The sequence below is a fragment of the Nycticebus coucang genome, chromosome 7 (genome assembly GCF_027406575.1).
Source record: "Nycticebus coucang isolate mNycCou1 chromosome 7, mNycCou1.pri, whole genome shotgun sequence".
In the NCBI taxonomy this organism is placed as follows: Eukaryota; Metazoa; Chordata; class Mammalia; order Primates; family Lorisidae; genus Nycticebus; species Nycticebus coucang.
The window spans coordinates 132,258,233-132,276,593 of NC_069786.1; the positions used below are offsets into that span (position 1 = coordinate 132,258,233).

Genomic DNA, 18,361 nt, shown 5'->3' on the forward strand with positions numbered 1-18,361 from the left:
GCTAGAAATGGCCCAGGAGAGAGGAGTTATGGGAGGTGGCCAGAGGATCTCATGAACTTGGAACCAACGGCTCTTTCTGGGACCCACATCTGTATCCTTCCCTGGAGGGCAGTAGGGGGCCCTGTGGCACCGAGGCACCCCCAGCTGCTGCCTGGATGTGATGTAGCAGTGAGATCAACTCCAGGCTTTTTGTTTGTTTGAAGCCAAAATGGTGATATTCTCCACAGCAAGGAAAAATTTAAGAAGTGATAGTCTGGTAGAGTCAGTTTTAAAAGCCAGAGGAAAATAAAGCTTAAAATACTACCTGAACATACATACATATATATATATATATATATATATAAAGTATCGATATTATTATTTTTTTCTTTTTAGAAAAGGCAGGTCTGGCTTTGTAAAGGGGATTTGGATTTTGGAGTGACAGTTTCTGGAGCAAGTGTCTCCTTTGCATGGGTAGAGCCCAAGTCTCCAGGGCGGTGGGGAGAGGCCATTCTCTGCCACCAGGTTTTTCAGCCCTGACCGTCAGGCCTGCTTCAGAATCGTCCTGACTGACGTGGAGAATAAGTGCTTTCTTCAGAGGTGGAAAGTGCTGAAAGATGGCAAACAAGCTGGCTGTGTCTGAAAGAAATTCCCTGGAAGATTCAGTGTCATCTAAGTTGGATCAAATGGATTCTTCTACTCTGCAGCCTGCATCCTTGTATATGTGGCATGGAGCAAAACCCGGGGTGGATTTTAGACAAAGGTACCATTATCAGCAGATAATGTGAAGTCCAGTATTTGAGCTCTAAAGGAATGCTCTCTCATTTTAAGTTTGGGCTCTATGAGTGCCTCAGATAACAAGCAAAATAAATTTACACATCTTAATTATGGACCAGTTACCAGCATCTTCACATTAAAGTTCATTTCAGCATTTGAAAGTTGCTGAGGTCTCAAATAGACTGGCACTCAGCTAAGTTAAGGAGCCCTGAGTCTGGTCTCATCATTGCCCGGCAAAGATCTCTGTCTCTACATGTTGCTGACTTTGGACATCTCAGCTTGCAGACCTAGCTGAGCTTTAAGTCTGTACAGCTTCAGCTGTAAAATTTCAGGTTTTTGCCAAATTTCTTGGTGCCCATTCATTAGAATGCTAGGCACTGTTGCCAGGTCCGGGATTGTTAACTATGTCTTTTTAGAGTGAAATCATAGCCTTAGCAGTTTTTCAAGAGTTTGCGAATTCTTTGAGCACAGAGACCCTGCCTTGTCTCTGTATAGCATGGTAGTATTTGACAAATAAATGAACCAATGAGAAAGTGAAAATTTCCTACAAATGCTGCCTGGTAATGTTGAGCTACCATTGACACTTGGTCAGCGTTGAGTTCAGTAATATTCATACGTTTGCTGTGCTCTTTGTTGTCAACGAAGCAGAATTTGGATGCTGACAAATGACATTATGGTGAAGGGTTGGGCACAGGTAGTGTGACCCAAGACCCCAGGTTTCCGTCTTACTGATGGGCTGCGTAGCTTTGGGGGAAGCGTCCACTCTCTCTGATCCTCTGCGTTCCCCTAACTGAATAGGCTGTAGAAATGTTACTCTGATAGAAGATTCTAGAATTTGGTGGTTCTTGGGACTAATCAAAGAGGGCTTCTTTATTGAAACTCAAAAGGTAAGATGGTTCTGTCCTTTCAGTGAGGACGTACCATATCGTTTCCAAAGCCCTGAAGTTTGAAGAGCAGGTGGACCAGGCTTGTGACCCTGTAATAGTGGAATTCAAGTTGTGGAAGCAGAGGCCACTGAGTGTGGTCAGCTGTGTTTTCAAGTATCTTTTAAAAATAAAAAAGTAAATAAACAAAATGAATCACCTAGCAGTCTTTTTATTTCATTAAATTTGAAGTGGCCAGCAATTTGCCCCGACACAGCCTTTACCAGTCTTTGGCATTGCCAGGCCTAGAAGAGGCCTGGCTTGATCAGCAGGCCTTGCATTTATTATATATTCCTTCTGGAACTTTTCATCAAGTAAACTCAAAAACAATACATCTATGTTCAGGACAGTTGATCAACCCATGTGTTAATCAATTTAAGTATAAAAATTGTTCTGCATCAGATAATATCTAAGACCACTATGTCAAGGTCAAGAGGTGGTAGAGGGTGGAATTTGATGAAGAGATATTAACTTTCCCGTCTGAATGGGGAATTGAGCTCTTACTCAGAATGCTTGGCTCATAGTGTTTTAACTGATTTTCTCCTTACAGTTAGGTCAGTTTAGGCGTTGTTTTCCTCATCCCTGTTTTATAGGCTGAAAAACAAGTGGGTAATAGTTGGAGGAGCCTAGCTTGGAGGGCAGGTCTGTCTTCCTGCCCTTCACATTTGTATTTCCTGCCTGTTGTCAAGGGTAGCAAGGGCTTAAAAGGATTGAGCCTCCCCCCCACTACCCCCCCCCACACACACACAGGGAAAATATGCTTAAATTATTTTAGGAGACCAGCTAGGGCCCTCCACTGGGAAGGTATTGGCATGGAGGGCACCCGCCCCTGACATCCCTCCTTTGTTCTTGTCTTTCTGGAAGTCCACGTGTTCCTATGTGAATTTGGGGGACTGGACAGGTACCAAAGAAAGAAACCTTGCTTTTTAAGCGAGTCATTTGAGTTGAATTCCTCGAAGCTGCATACTTAGGAAAGATGTCTCGGATAAACCCACAACATGTCCCCTGTTCTGTGAGACGCCCCGTGTTTTACTTTTGCAGCCCAAGACGTGGAGGGTGTGTGTAGGCTTAGGGGGCAGGCAGGGCGCCAGCTAGGCCCCTGGAGGCTCCGGTCCGCGCATCGGCGATCCATCTCGGTGCTTGGGTCCGCCCGCCCGGCTGCCGCGCGCGCCACCGCCACTGCCGCCGCGCTCCCGGGACTAGGCGGCGGGGCTGGGCGCGCGGCCGGCGGTCCCTGCGTGTCGCCCCCGCCCGTCCGCCCCGCCCCGCCCCGCCCCGCCCCGGCGCGTAATTTCCATTTTAAACCACCGCCCGCCCGCCCCTCGGCCGCAGCCGGCGCAGCTGCCCGCGCGTCCCTGGCCCGGAGGGTGGTGGAGGCTGCGGAACCGCTGAACTGTGCGGGAAGGGCCCGAAGATGCGAATGGGCCCAGCGCGGTAGACAATGAAGCCGCGGGCACCGCCACCCGCCCTGGACCCCGCGCGCTGCGGCCGCACCTGCCGGCGAGACCGCTCCTGCGCCTGACCGCCCGCCGGCCCCAGCCCCGCCGGCCCATGGCTCGGCGCCCAGTGCCCGGACCCCCGCACTCGGGTCTCGCGGCGCACGGGCCGGCGGGTGCCCGGGGCGCCGTCCCTGCTGCCTGAGCGCCGTCTTTGCTGCAGGGGGTGGTGGCGGCGGCCGTGTGGGCCACACACACTGCTGGCCCACCCCTTGTCCTCGCCGTGCCCGGCGACCGCCTCGGTCGCTGGCTCACTGGATGCGGCCGAGCCCCGCTGAGCGGCGCGGTGGCTGCGGCCACGACCCCGGGCGGCATGTACTTGTTGGACGGCAGCGGCGAGCCCGCGTCACCGCCTGCGGACACGATGCCACGCGGGACGCCCCCGAGGAAGACGGTCTACCGCATCTCGGTGACGATGGTCAGGAAAGAGCAGCTGGCGGCGCCGGGCCCCGGCGGCACCGATCTGCGCCCGGCTTGGCGGCCACGGCCCACTCTCTCCCCAGACGCGCCCGGGCGGCTGGAGGAGGAGGCCGAGGAGGCGGCGGATGCTGAGGACCTGGAGGGTCGCGGGCCCAGCGCCTGGGACTTCCGCACCTTCCGCGCGCGCAGCACCGGGCAGCTGGAGCTCGGGCGGCTCCGGCCGTGCGCACGCGTCCCGGAGCCCGCGGACCTGGCCGGGGAGGAGGGACGTGGCTCGCCCGCGCCCGGCAGCCCCGACGTGGAAGGTCCCCGGGCCGCGCCCCTGCGGCGGAGCCTCAGCTTCAGGCACTGGCGTGGGTCTGAGACGCCGCGGGGCCGGGAGCTGGGCGGCGAGAGGCGCCACAGCAGCTCCGGGAGCCTGGCCTGGGATCCGGGCGACGAGGCCGCGGCTGGCCCTGCGGCCGCCCTGGAGCCCGCGGCCGCCGCGCCAGCCGCCTCGGAGAAGCGCAACACCCTGGACGTGGGAGAGGTGCTCAGCAAGAACGACGCGCTCTCGGACTTGGAGCGCTGGGAGCGCAGCAAGAGCAAGAACCGCACGCTGGACAACAGCGACCTGCAGCGGCTGGAGCGCGCGCGGGCCGCGGCCGCCGGCCCCGGCGCGGTCTCGGAGCACCGGCTGCTGCGCTTTTTCAGCGGCATCTTTGCGCGCAGAGATGGCGCGGCCGGCGGCGGGCCCTCCCCCCGGAGCGGTGCCTCGCGGCCGCGCGGCTACTTCAGCCTGCGGCGGGCCCCGGCGGACACGCACTCGTCCAGCGCCGAGAGCGTCGAGGGGTCCCCGCGCAGAGGTGGGCATTGGGGCCGGTGCGCCCCGGGGAGGGGAGAGGTAGGGACTGGCCGGGCTCTGCCGAGACCTGCTGGGCAGGCACACTGGGGCTTGGGAGCAGTTAAGGGACCTGCCCTCCCAGGTCACAAGTGTCCAGGAAGGCCTATTGTGTTGTCCCCAGCGATGCCATGTGCATCAGTCTTGAAGTTCCTCACTGTTGCCCCTTAGGTCAAAGAGGTGGCACGCCAGGCTGTCCCTGTCTCCAGCGGCTGCTGGCTCAGCCTCCTACAGAAGCTTAGGGTGGCTCCTGGGGGCTGAGTGAGGCTTGGCCCGGAAGCTGGCGCACAGGTGCAGCTGCCTGGCAGGGAGAAGCCAGCATTCATCTTGGTTTCCCTCCCTCCCCGAAGTCTGGTACCCCTGTTGGCGCTACCATCTGTGAGGGCTGTGGCGTGGCTCAGAGTCGCCGTGGTGGGGGGTGGGGCATGGGCCTCGTCCCCCCACCTTCCCTGGGACCATGTTCTGTTTGCTAGTGTCTGCCAGCAGACAGGACTGGCACAGCCGTAGCCTCATCTGAAATCTCAGTGCCCGGTTCTCTGTGTTTCTGACCGGGGGCTTGCAGGGAAGCTTCTGGTTGCAGATAAGGTTTTCTCCTGCAGCAATCAGTTAACCTGGTAGCATTTGGGGATTAGAGCCTCTGGAAACTGCAAAACAGCCCCATCTCTCCACAACACTCCAAAGGAAAAAGGCTTGGGGGGAAAGTGGGGCTGGATCATTACCCCTTCCTCATGGGGGAGAGGGCACAGCCTAAAGATTCTGTATGGTGTATTTTACCACCGAAAAAAATCATTAAGCATCTTTCTTACCTTAATTACCCGATTCTGCTGCAGAGAGGGATAATGGTAGTTGAGGCAACCCTTGTGGGCTTTGGTTAGCAGTTCTTGGGCAGTATTCTTCCCAGGTGTACTTAACAGGTTATCTGACCACCCTGTATACACACGTGTTAAACCCAACCAATGCAGAGAAGTCACTGCCCTTATTTTTAAGGTAAAGTGAAGACAAATGGTCATGTCTTAATGTGCTTCTAATGATCCTCAGAATGTGATAGAGAATGGTTGAAACCAAGCTCTTAAATGTGCAGTGCTGTTAAAATCTGAATTTTTCTTTTTACCAGTGAGGCTGTAGAGTTAGCTGTTGACAGGGGCGTGCTGCTTTGCTTGCCACACACCCCTTGTTTTCACCTGCTTTGGATCACTTATTTTAGAAGGCCCTGTGTTCAACTACAGCTATCATCCCATCCCTTCCAGCATGCTTGGAAAATATTAGAAAATGATGTGAGTTATTTTGTTAAAACATTTGGTTTGCACAAAGTCGCTCCTGTCATCGGTTGGGATCAGAGGAAGCGCCAATCTGAAAGTTCTGCCTCTAATAACAGGCTTGCATCTTTGTTCTGGCGGACTTTGCAGAAAACAGTAATTAGCCGCCTGGGTTCCAGACAAATACACGTCGCACAGAAAGTAATGCATAGTCTTGGTTTAGAACGGGGCCTATAGATGCAAGGTAAAAGCATTTGGGGCTTGGGTTTTCTCTGCTCATGTGGATTGATTGTGGATTTGGAATAGTAAAGGTGTGACGTGTGCTGATGTTTTTCCCTCTAGGGCAGTATAAAATAATAATAGTGTTATGGATGCTTGGTTGGTTTGTCCCTTGTGGTTGTTGCTTCTCAGGATGGGATAACTTTGTTCTGAGACATAACAATGGTACTAGCGTTGTGGGTTGTGCCAAAAAACAGAAATTTTATGAACTAGGTTATAGCGCATAGGTCAGAGCTCTAGGGCATTGCTTTATTCTGAAGTTCTATCAGGGGTCCTCAAACTACGGCCCACGGGCCACATGCAGCGGTGTGATTGCATTTATTCCCGTTTTGGTTTTTTTTTTTTACTTCAAAATAAGATATGTGCAGTGTGCATAAGAATTTGTTCATAGTTTGTTTGTTTTTTTTTAAACTATAGTCCGGCCCTCCAATGGTCTGAGGGACAGTGAACTGGCCCCCTCTTTAAAAAGTTTGAGGACCCCTGTTAGGTAATCACACAAAAACAGCTACATCTTTCACCTGGATAAAATCTTTGGCTTCGACTAAAATGTCTGAAATGTAACTGCTTTTAGGATTTTGGTAAGGATTTGGTTAGGATTTTGTTTGTTAACAAGGTAAAAGGTGCAGGCCCATAGCTTTCTCTCAATTCCTCATTTGATTGTACTTCTCCACTTGTTTGTGTATTTGCTTCCTGTGACACAAATGATTCAGGATTTAGGTGCTATTTAAGTGAGATCTTTGTAGAAGTCTCACCAGATGCCTGCAGCCCAAGCTTGCTTTCCCTATAAAGGATTATTGGGTGCAGGTCCACAGAGCACTGCCCCCAGGACTGAGGAATTTTGGATTTTAGGAGGGTGAGATGGTGGATGTCACAGAACGCCACCTGCAAGGTCGGGTGGCACCTTCTAATTACACCCTAGAAATTTGCAGCAAAGCCTGAGATATTCACACTCAGTGAAGTAAACAGTGATTAAAAATAGCCTCATGGGGCGGCGCCTATGGCTCAATGGAGGTGCTGGCCCCATAGGCCAGAGGTGGTGGGTTCAAACCCAGCCCCGGGCCCCAAACTGCAAAAAATAAAAAAAATAAAAAATAGCCTCGTGGCAGTTCGAGTCTACTTTTGTCACAGAAAAAATAATCGCCAAATATTCTCGGACCTTTTGGGATTTCAGAATTAGAGATAAGTAGTATGACCTGAAACAAGACCCGAGTCCTGAGGCACATCACTAACTGTCCTTGAATTATGGCCGTAATGTTTTATAATTTGGGGTTCTTGAAAATATAAGGGAAACTAGAGGTGACATCAGCTTGAGCAGATTTTTCTTCTGTTAAACTTTGGGTCCCCCCCCCATTTAAAAACAGCTATGAAGTTTTTGAGTTAACTATAAGAAAGTAACTTTAAAAGTCTTAAGTGATTATTACATGAAATACTCCATTTGGCTAAGTTAAGTGCTTAATCTTAGACAAGGTATCTCTGTGAGCATAGGAAGCAAGATGGCTATTTTTTTTTCTTCTTTTTTTGAGAAAAGGTGGAGGGTGGTGGCATGATTATAGCTCACCGCAGCCTCAAACTGCGGGGCACAAGAGCTCCTCTTGCCTCGTCATGCCTGGCTAATTTTTTTCTATTTCTTTTGTAGAGGTGGGGGTCTTGTTGTATTACCTAGGTTGGTCTTAACCTCCTGGCCTCCTTGACCCCCTCCCGCAAAATAAAGGTTGTGGAATTACTGGCCCAGCCATTGGCTCCCATAGATATGCACCTTTGGTTTTTCTGTATTGTTAACTCAGGGAATTAAGGATGAAAAGATTTGAAACAACTACCTTTGTAGGGTGATTCCCTTGTACTTTCTAATCCCGGTTGGAACTCTTCTATTTAGGCTCTTCCAGTGTTTCCCCCTTATGTGTAACAGTTGCCCCTCAGAGTTCCAGGGGCTGATCCTTCTTTGTAAGGCTCACAGTTATTAGCAAGCCAGCAAACATTTCAGAAAGACGTGGTGTCTGATCAAGGGCGGTTTTGTGTGACTCGATGCGCGTGTATTATGGCAGAGTCTGTTGACACAAGTATAAATTAATACAAGAACAGGTCGCATAATAAATTATTAACAGCATTGTAGGGTGTCACTTCTCCGTAGTGCACACTCTGTGTGCCCCAGTGGATGCTGTTGAGCTGGCACCAGCCATGCTAGTTTAGAGCTTTCCATGTCTTCAGGGCATTCTCTTGCTGTCAGGGAGGATTGATTACTGCAGTGAAGTGATTCATTGATATCTCTTACTAAGGTTAACTTTTTTTTTCTTTATTGTTGGGGATTCATTGAGGGAACAATAAGCCAGGTTACACTGATTGCATTTGTTAGGTAAAGTCCCTCTTGCAATCATGTCTTGCCCCCAAAAGGTGTGGTACGCACTTTTTAAATCAGTAATTTGCTGCTGATTTTTCACAGCATGTTTTATGAGTGGCTTCTTTGATTTTTGACTCCCTTGATTTGTATCACTCAATTAGCATAGGGCGATGGACTTGTAAAAATAATATGTACCTTAAAAAAAAAACCCTTGACTGGAGAAAATGAGGAAAGAGCAATGAAATGAAATAAAAATCATAGAAATAACTTGATAACATTTTAATTTTTAAACACGATTTATTATCGAAAGGACATGTAGGCTGTAAAGAAGGCACTATGAAACTCAGTTTCTCATGTGAAACATTTTGAACTGATTATATACCCAGTCTTTTTTTGTGAAAGATAAATATTCCTCCAGGCATGATGCTAGTGCCTGTAATCGTAGCACTTCGGAGGCTCAGGAGGAAGGATCACTTGAGGCCAGGATTTTGAGACCAGCCTAGATAATAAATAAACAAATACAGAAATAAATTAATTTAAAAAACCTTAGCCAGATGTGGTAGCATGCACCTGTAGTCCCAGCTACTTGGGAGGCTGAGGCAGGAGGATCACTTGAGCCCAGGAGTTGAAGGATGCTGTGAATTGTGATGATGGACAGTCACTGCACTTTAGCCCAGATGACAGAATGAGACAAGTCTCGACAAAATAAATACATATGTATAGTGTGTGTGTGTATATATGTATATATATCTAGGAATAGATAAGAGTTCACTTGCTTTTTATAAGAATCTCCCTATAGCAATTTAGAAAAGTGCCCTTTTTTGGAGGGGGGTGGGCTAAAATGGCTTTCCTGTAGGCCAGTGGTTCTCAACCTTCCTAATGCCGCAGTGTGTTTTTATTGTTAAAAAGGGGTCATGACCCACAAGTTGAGAACCACTGCTGTAGACAGAGCAGTCATGCTTGGGTACAGGACAGACCAGCCCTGAAAGCCAGGGAACCTTTTAAGTGACCAGTGGGGTCAGGCTCTGCCTTGCCATGTTTATTTCCTCAGCTTGAATCCCAAGTTTCAGCAGAGGTCACCCACTATCTTTCTTTATGATGACCTGGGCTGGAGGATCCTGCTACCAAAGGAACATTCAGAAGTGCCCCTGCTGCAGAGGCCCCCAGGCATTAACGTACAGCACACTGGTGATATAATTAACGGGTACATTTGGTTTGGGAGTGTAAGGCTCAGTTATAAAGCACTTGTAGCAGTTTTTTGAAGTCATCTTACTGTTGTTTGTTTGTTTGTTTTTAACTGCATCAGCAAACATTGAACTTCTCTGATACGTCCTGCATTTACTAGGCAGCAGGGAGCTAGGGCTGATGAAAGCACAGTTCTTGTCTTCAGAGGTCAGTAGCCAGGAGGGGAGAGAGGGACATTCCAGTGTGTCAGAGCCTCCCGGGGTACCTGAGGAAGAGACAACTGTTTTCTCCGCACAGCATGTTGCCACTGGGGCACTCATCCCTGTGTTAGTGACCATCTCCTGTACATATCCGATGATTCTAAGAGCCCTCCCTGGGCGCGAAGTGTGTGCCAACCCTCTAGATACTGCAAGTTGAGGGCCCTGTGTCTGGGCATATGGACTTGTAGTAAAATTTTTATGGGTAGAATTAGTGAAAAAACTAGGGTGATGAAGAGGGAGCAAATGTCCTTCAGTTATTTAAGAAAGAGTTATTGAAGGCTCACAGAGGGGTGAACGAGCTGGAGCTTGTAGGATTGGTTTACCAGGTGGAGTAGACTCTGCTGCAGTAAGTTGGTTGGGATTTCTGCAGTTAACTGCTAAAAATTCATTTCTCTTTCCTAGATCTGTATGACTAATGCCAACACTAAGCATAAAATAGGATGTTACTATTTCCACATTGAGCTTTTTTTTTCCCCCCTGAGTAAAAAACATATTTTTGGCATAAGGCTTTTGTTTCTAGTAGGACTTCTCCTTTAGGCTTGTGTCAATTTTTGAAATGATTTGGAACAGTTACATTGATTTAAAATGATGTCACAGCATGTCAAATAACGAAAGAAAATACTTACTGAGGGTAGTCTCATGATTGAGATAAAGTATGGTCAGCTGCGGTGATATGTCCCGGTGATGAAGCGCAGAATTGGTATTAAGGTCAACAGATTAGCAAAAAAGAGGAGAGATTATTGTCTTTTCATTATTTTGAAAGAAGTACCAGCTGCCCGCGATCATTGTAGCTTAGGATTTATTCAGTCCAGATCAGACTCCCCTGTGGTGTTGATTTTTGCTTGTTGGTAGGTGACGGCCTTACAGTCCAGTTTGTTCTCTTAGGTTTGAGTCGATACCCGTATCACCTTTGTTCTTTTCACCTGTTAACTTCAGGCATTCATGTTAACCACGTGGATGGTCTTATAATTAAAAAAAGATTAGTACACATGTATGCATTTAGCTGGTTTTAATTTTAAGAGGGTCTTGGCTCTTTGTTTTTTAATAATCTCTTATATTGTCATTTTCCTAGTTCATTGTAACATCACTAACAGATCTAAAGACTCAGCTTACAAAAGAGTAATTCCCTGGCTCAGCAGACAGGAATATTCTGCTCAGTAACAGGCCGTGGACGGTTCATGTTGTGTGCTGCTTTTCTAACGAGTGAAGATAATTTTATGACATGCATTTTGGCATGTTGAAATAAAAGGAAGAATGTTGGTTGCTTCCTGTACGTCCTTTTTTGGGAATGGTTAGAACCGTTGAATGTATTCCTGGTGTGATCCTTCGTCCCAGATTTCACATGACGTCATGTGCTGCTTGTTTGGGCCACACACAGGAAGGCTCCTTTGTTCCGTGGGCCGCCTTCGGGGACCGGCAGAGTACAGACGCGTTTGAGTGGATGTTCATTTGTTTGAGATGGTTGTCAAAGGGAATCTTGTGTTCCCTCTTGCACTCTGTGCCTGTCATTGCAAGGCCTTCTTTGAGCGGGCCTTCTGACTGTCACACTGGACAACGGACTCCGTCACCAGTGCCACCAGCGCCACCAGCCTTTCTGATTTAGCCCCTGCCCTCTCTAATTCTCATATAAGCTCTTCTGATGCCACTTTTTCTGTTGGTGGAGATGAGAGAGGAATAATATTGATCCGGTTTTTGCTTTTGTGCCCCAGTTAGCTCAAAAAGCAAGAACCAGTTGTTCTGTGTAATATTCTGCACAAAGTAGACTTCTGATCTTGAGGATGTGTATCTGCAACTTGCTTTCCTGACACGTTAAGTCCTGCTGCCTTAGAAATGGGCACAGCTGCTTGTGGTCTAACGGGCCTGGTCAGGCAGTGCGGGCTCTCTGGCCTCTGGTTCCATGTGGCTCATCCATAGCTCCAGGACTCTTGGACATTTCATTCTTTTGGTTATTTCAGCTCTCACACTAGAACCCCAGCCCTCTGAGGGTCTGCTGTCTTGCATTTACGAGTAGGTACCTATTCTGTTTTCCTGATCTGGTTCACAGAAGACACTGGGGGTTTTTGATTTGGAACCGGGAGACTTCCCTCCCTGTGTTGAGAAGCAGATGTAAAAAGGACACAGTAGTTAGTGCTGATGAGATTCAAAGTTGGGAGGTCACTTCTTACAAGCCAAGCCACCCAGCTGGAATAGACTGGCGTCTTAGCTGGAGAGTTCCTGATCCTTGGAGGCACCAAGCACTGACTGTCAGGGGGTGTTAGGGGGGGTGTGGTGGCTGTTGGGGGAGGGGATGAATGGTCAGTTTTCAAGATCGAGAGCTCTTTCAAGGTCTAGGATTTTACTAAATTTTGTGCCTGGTCTCCTTTCAGGGAGTAGCTTTCTCCTAGACTTACAGGAGCATTTCTGTGGCCTGTCCTCCTGCCTGCTCTGCTTCCAGCCTCACCTTTGCATCCCATTTTATTCTGCTGGCTAATCTGAGACTTAGGGTTCTGCCGCCAGCTGGAGGGTGCTGGTGGACTTTAATCTGTGCCTGCTCTCCCACTGTCTACAGCTGGCCCCACAGGCGTGCATCCTGGGCTTGTGTTTGGCCATGAGGCCCCTCACGACCCTGGTGCCATTTGTCTGTTCAGCTTCCAGGTTGAGTGACGGCCTTTCAGCGTTGCCCTTCATCTGACCGTCTTACAGCCTTTCCTCCTCAGTTGCTTTTTGGTCGTGCCTTGACTCATAGACGTATTTCAGGTGTGTGATTAATACAATGATGATGACAGGAGAGAATACTCAGTTTTTCACGGGAACACTTAAATTGTCACGTGGAGAAAGTGGAGTATCTTGATTGGGTGGAGTGGATTTATAGTCTTGGCTGCAACACTTAGGGCTAGCAAGGAGACCCTGATAAGTCATTTCACCCCCAAACCCTGTCTCCCTCATCATTTAAATTCAGTGTCATGCTGGCAGAGTCTCCAGAAGGTACAGAGATGGATGCAAAACCAGGCTTTAGCTCAGGTAGCCCAGAATCATGTCTTTGCTTTTTTTTTATTTACCTATAATGTGTTTTGCAAAAGACCTAAAGATAGAAGCATCTGTATGTTGCTGTGCTTGTTTTTGGAATTACTATGAGATATACGTTTGCCCTGATGCTACAAGTATAAGTTAACCTTGTATTTTAACTTTACTTCTTGACTCTGTATTTTCTCATGATCTTTAGTTTAACTACTTTTTTTAAAAACTATTGACTGTTGACTGTTGTACCTTAGAATTGACTGTTGTACCTTAGAATTATAAATGGGGAGAACAGAGTTCTCTCTTTTTCTCTCTGGCTTAATCCCCTTTATCCCTGTAACGCGAGGAGCATCCCCTTGCTTGGAATGGATGTGTCTCCATCCTGGTACAAGCCCAATATGTGTTTATTTCAGAAAGCCCGTCTGGGCGCTGCGTCCTGACGTTACCTCCGCTAATCCCTGCTGTTCTTTCTTCCCGGAAGAACAGCAGCCAGGGAGAGTGTTGCCTGAGAAGCACAGTAATCAGTGTTCCTCAGATTTTCATGAACAGTGATGGATGTTTCTTGTTGAGAATGACCTGCAGTCTCCAGAGTAATAAAGCACCACTAATACAATGTCCGTGTGCTTACCCAGTTTGTTCAGTGAAGTGTAATAAAGATCACTTGCTGAATTTCGTGTTTTCAGATGTTTAGATTTCTAACGTCGTGACGCCAGTGGTGTTCCTGGAACCTGTGCTGTACTGAGGCTGATGTTTGACTGTCATTTGTATTGTTGGGTCAAATTACCTTTGAAGATAATGTTACAGACTCTTGTTCATGTGTTAGCACCAGCCAGTAACCTGGGCGGGGGGAACTTGAGATTTACGTGTGCGTGCTCAAAGCCCAGGGAGCTGAGCCCCTGACCAGGCTTCTGTGTGGAGGACTCTTGCCCCAAGATCAAAGAGTGACAATTAAATATTAGTTCACATAGCGAGTGCCCATACCTCAGTGGTTAGGGCGCTGGCCACGTATATTCAGGCTGGTGGGTTTGAACTCGACCTGGGCCAGCTAAACAATGACAACTGCAACAAAGAATAGCTGGGCGGGCGCCTATAGTCCCAGCTACTTGGGAAGCTGAGGCAAGAGAATCACTTAAGCCCAAGAGTCTGAGGTTGCTGTGAGCTGTGATGCCACGGTACTCTACCCAGGGCAACAGGGTGAGACTCTGTCTCAGAAATAAATAAATATTAATTCACAGAAGATTGATAAAATCTGCATTGTCATTGGAAGGAAGCTCAAATATTTGGACAGGATTTGGGGTGTGATCTGGCTGCGGAAGTGTTGGGCTTGAGCCCTGTGTGAGTTGGGGGCAGTAGGGGTCCGAGTGTGAATGCTGGTGTCCCCTTCTAGAATCTGCAACTTGGGAAGTGCCCCCAAGTCCAGATTGTATGTGATCTTCCTACGTCTTTCCTGTGGCTCTCCATTGGCCAGTGAAAGGGGACCCAAGCAGCTTCTTGAAGCCATGTAGGGAAGCATTGCTGGTGGAGGGCTGGTTTCTCCTGGTTCCTTGTCTTTGGAGGGAGCAGGCGACATGCTGTGTGCCTAGATAGGTGCATGCAGCTGGCTCTGCCTTCGAGTAGCATCCCCAGGGGTGGCACTCATCTCCACTGCCTGGGGGTCACCTCATTGGGAACGTCCTTTCGTAAATCCTTGTTTGTCTTCAGGCCTCATCAGGAAGAGTGCCCGGCCTGGTAGAAGGAGAGTGTTTGCCGGTGTCCAGAGGCTCAGCTCATGTTGTGAGCTTCCCCTCCGCATACCTGGTTAAGGGATGACCTGTGTCCACCACGGCCATTCAGATGCAGCCAGTCATGTTTCCCCAACCCTCCTTGCAGATGGGCAATCTGCTGGCCTCTCTGGGAGTTTTAGCCCCTCCATCACTTACCATGCCTTGTACATGCCTCCTAGGTGGAGAGTGCATCTAGGGCGGAAGAGAGTGTTACTCCAAACCTGAAGTTACTGTCCTAAGTTCATCTTTGCTCCCCACTAGTTCCGCCTTGTCTGTTCCCTTCCCCCAAGTCACCACGACACACGGACAGCTGGACACGTCTGTTAGCAGTGATCAGGGCCCACTGGCTAACTCGCCCCTATGACTGCTGTGCTCGCTGACTCTGCAGAGCAGACTGTTAATGGATGGGCAGGTTGGGAATGACAGGCTTGGTGAAATTCACAGTTTTCTGCACATGTCCATGTTAAGTTGGGTCCCAGGGAGGGACTTATTTCGTTGATGTATTTTACACAGACACTACACTGCTTCTTGTTAGTTTTAATACTAAGCTAGCAAAAAAGATTAATACCTTGTGAACACCTCCTTTCAAGCCGGTCATAATTCATTTTCACTCTGGCAAGCTCTTGTAGCTTGTAGGCTGAGAATGAGGAATCTTGAGCCCAAATGTTTTGCCATTTTCTAGGGATGTGACCTTGAGCAAGTTATTTAACCTCTGAGCCTCAGCCGCCTCATCTAAAAACTGGGGATTGGTTGTCACACTTGCCTCTGGGTGGGACCTGTGGGCCCCTGTGTGCAGCACACATGTGGGGCTCCTGGTGGCCTGGGGTGCAATGGAAGGGTTCTGGGTGAGTCTCCTGGTGGGTATTGCAGACTCATCCCACCCCCACCAACAACAGGGAATGTTCTGGAAGGAAATGGGCTTGGGAAACTAGGTTCTCTGTACATAGGGAAATCTTACTCTCCTGGAAAGGGAAAAGTGACTTCTTCCCTTTGAGGTAAAAAGGGGAGAAATAATGATCCCTTGGAGAGAAGTAACTGTTTTAAATTCCTTTGATTATTTTTTCTTTTTTGAATGTACTTCTATTTCCAAATATATGTATTTTTAAAATTTCAATTTATTAAAATTTATTTAGTTTAATCTATAGGATGGACATAAAGTTTGTGTGCTAATTTAAAATAGCTGTAACTTTAAGTTACACAGAAACTTTATGTGCACTCTGTATGTTGTATTTGATATTTATGAATAACAAATACATAAAATGCATAGATTATAAAATACATTCAGCATTTTTAATCAATTAAAAATTATTAAATTAAAATTTTTTTAATTTCTGAGTAACTTGTCAGGGGAAGCAGCCCTGAGCAGGCAGGTGGTGTGTGCTCAGGCCGGGAATCCACCAGCTCTTCCTCCGGGCTGGAGATGCTCCTTTTTAACCCACCAGAGACATCCACGTCCGTCATGGCCTGGTGCACAAGCAGATCCCAGGACTTGCTCTTAGTTGGGTAAATGACGTCTCTTTTACATATTACTTCTTAAATGTAGTTTTGGGGAGAGCTGGGTTCTCAGAGGCTTCTTTTTGGGGATCTGGTGGCTGTGTCTGTCCCCGTGGGAGCCCTTAGGTTTTCCAGCAACTTCCATTGTTTTCATTTGTCAGATTCAGAACAGCATCTTAAAGATGAGTGGGTCCTAGAGATTTCTTAGTGTGAATTTATTTATCTCTCTTTCTGAAGTACAGATGGGGAGCTCTGGCCCAAAAATCAAAGTGCAGCCTCTTTCTTTTACGACAGAGGCCGTCATTTGCCATCCATTTGTGCTGTGTCTTTAGAGTCACGTCAGTGAGAGTGTCACTGTCACTTCTCCATGTTAGAGGCCCTGGCAGAGATTGGGACCATGACCATCCAACAGAATAGGTGGTGGGCATTGCCTGGGGGTGACAGGGTGGGCTGGGGGGCTATTTGGGATCATGCCATGGTGTTTAAATAAGTCACTAGGCAGACAGGGGCCATCTGGTCTGGGGTGACTGGTGTGATACCACTTGTGACCACATGAAGCCCTTGCTCTTGGGGGCCTCGTGGCCCAGGGGTGGCTGGTCGGTCTGCTGTGGTCAGAGCCTCCAGAGGCCCCCCGGGGGCGAGAGCGCCTGGGTGTGCAGATTCTGAGGGTTTGCTGAGGTTAGGTGGGCCAACTGTAGACTAGTGGGAGAAGGCGGTGCTGAGAGGACCCCATTTTCCTAGCAGTTCCCAGCCTTTTTGGTACCAAGGACGGGTTTCATGGAAGATAGCGGGTGAGGGCTGGGGTATGAGACAGGAGCCAGAGCTCAGGCGTTGATGCCCATGAGAGGGAGCGTCTGTAAACACAGCTAAGGCTTCTCTTGCTTCCTGCCACTCACCTCCTGCCCTGAGGCCTTGTTCCTTATGGGCCATTGACCAGAACTTTTTTGGCATCAGCGACTGGTTTCATGGAAAACAATTTTTCCACGGAGTTGGGGAGGGGAAATGGGATGGGAGTCAGAGCACAGGGGTAATGTTGTGTGGCGGGTTCCTAATAGTCCTGGGGTTGGGGATGGCAGCCTTTGCCTATTTCGGGGGAATTCAACCCCTGTGAGAAAGCCTTTCTTTCTTTTTTTTTTTTTTTTTTAATTTTTGAGACCAAGTATCATTCTCACCCAGGCTAGAGTGCTATGTCGTCAGCCTAGCTCACAGCAACCTCAAATTTCTGGGCTTAAACCATCCTCCTGCCTCAGCCTCCTAACTAGCTGGGACTACAGGTGCCTGCCACAGCTAGCACCTGGCCAAGGAGGCCTTTCTTTGGTGCCCTGTTAAGGACAGAGTTCCTCAGAGGAGACCAGAAATCCTATCCTGGCTAGGTTGGCCGCTGCCTGCCCTGTGTTGGAATGCGGGTCCCTGCACCTGTGTGCTCACTTACCCAGCAGGTGTCTGGCAGTGCTCACCTTCGTTCAGGTGTTCAGTTGGGGGGGGGGGGGATTCACCTCTCTCTGGGTCACACTGAACCCAGCTAATGTCCTGTCGTGTGCCCAGGTGACTGCCCCTCAGATGCTCAAAACGCTGTGGGCTCCTCATCACCTCGTTCTGGAAATCACCTATATTGGAAATTCTTTGCTTACAAGAATACAAACTCTTTTCTTTATTTTTCCTCCTGGTTTTTAGTAGCCCCATTTCATAGTGCCCTCCCCCGTCCCCCCATAACATGACCAAGGAGAGGGCATTGTGAGCACAGGCCCTCGCTGCTCCCGCGTCCTTGTGTCTGGATGCTGAGGGCTGCGGGCGTTTTGTTTTCATCCTGAAAAAACCAGTTGTGCCATATGGTTAGCACCCGTTGATTTTTTTCATTGTGAAGTTCAAAATCAAAATATTTAGCTGCAGGTCTTGTGTTTTTGAAAGTTTAAAGATGTTTCTGTGACATCTGTTTGTAGCTGATGTAGACGAAGGCCCCCGCTGTGCTGGGTACCAGCTGAGACAAAGTGGGGGTGTCCCGGGCAAGTAGAAGGTCAGGTGGGTGATGAAAGTGCAACCCTCTGCCATGGCAGGTATGACTTAGTAATAGAATTTGTTCAGAAGCCATGAGTTTTATATCGGAAATTCTTTGCTTCCAAGAATACAAATATTGGAATTCTTTCCTTTTCTTTATTTTTTTAGAGACAGAGTCTTAACTCTGTTGCCCAGGCTAGAGTACCACAGTATCAGCCTAGCTCACAGCAACCTCAAACTCCTGGGCTCAAGCCATCCTCCTGCCTCACCCTCCTGAGTAGCTGGGACTACAGGCACCTACCACAACACCCAGCCAGTTTCT

General features: G+C 48.6%; 1 protein-coding gene across 10 annotated transcripts in view; it reads left to right on the forward strand.

Moving 5' to 3' along the window:
* The window catches only part of AGAP1 (ArfGAP with GTPase domain, ankyrin repeat and PH domain 1), a 547,645-nt gene that overhangs the window by 156,305 nt on the left and 372,979 nt on the right, over nucleotides 1-18,361 (forward strand). For 3 of the 10 annotated variants that reach the window (XM_053596982.1, XM_053596983.1, XM_053596980.1), the window contains exon 1: nucleotides 3,193-4,440. The exons of 5 other annotated variants lie outside the window; for them this stretch is intronic. In XM_053596982.1, coding sequence (XP_053452957.1) covers nucleotides 3,489-4,440 — 952 coding nt within the window. In that variant the 5' untranslated portion in view covers nucleotides 3,193-3,488. Of the gene's footprint in view, nucleotides 1-3,190; nucleotides 4,441-18,361 lie in introns of those variants that run through there. 2 more of the 10 variants (XM_053596979.1, XM_053596984.1) reach the window with 2 other exon arrangements.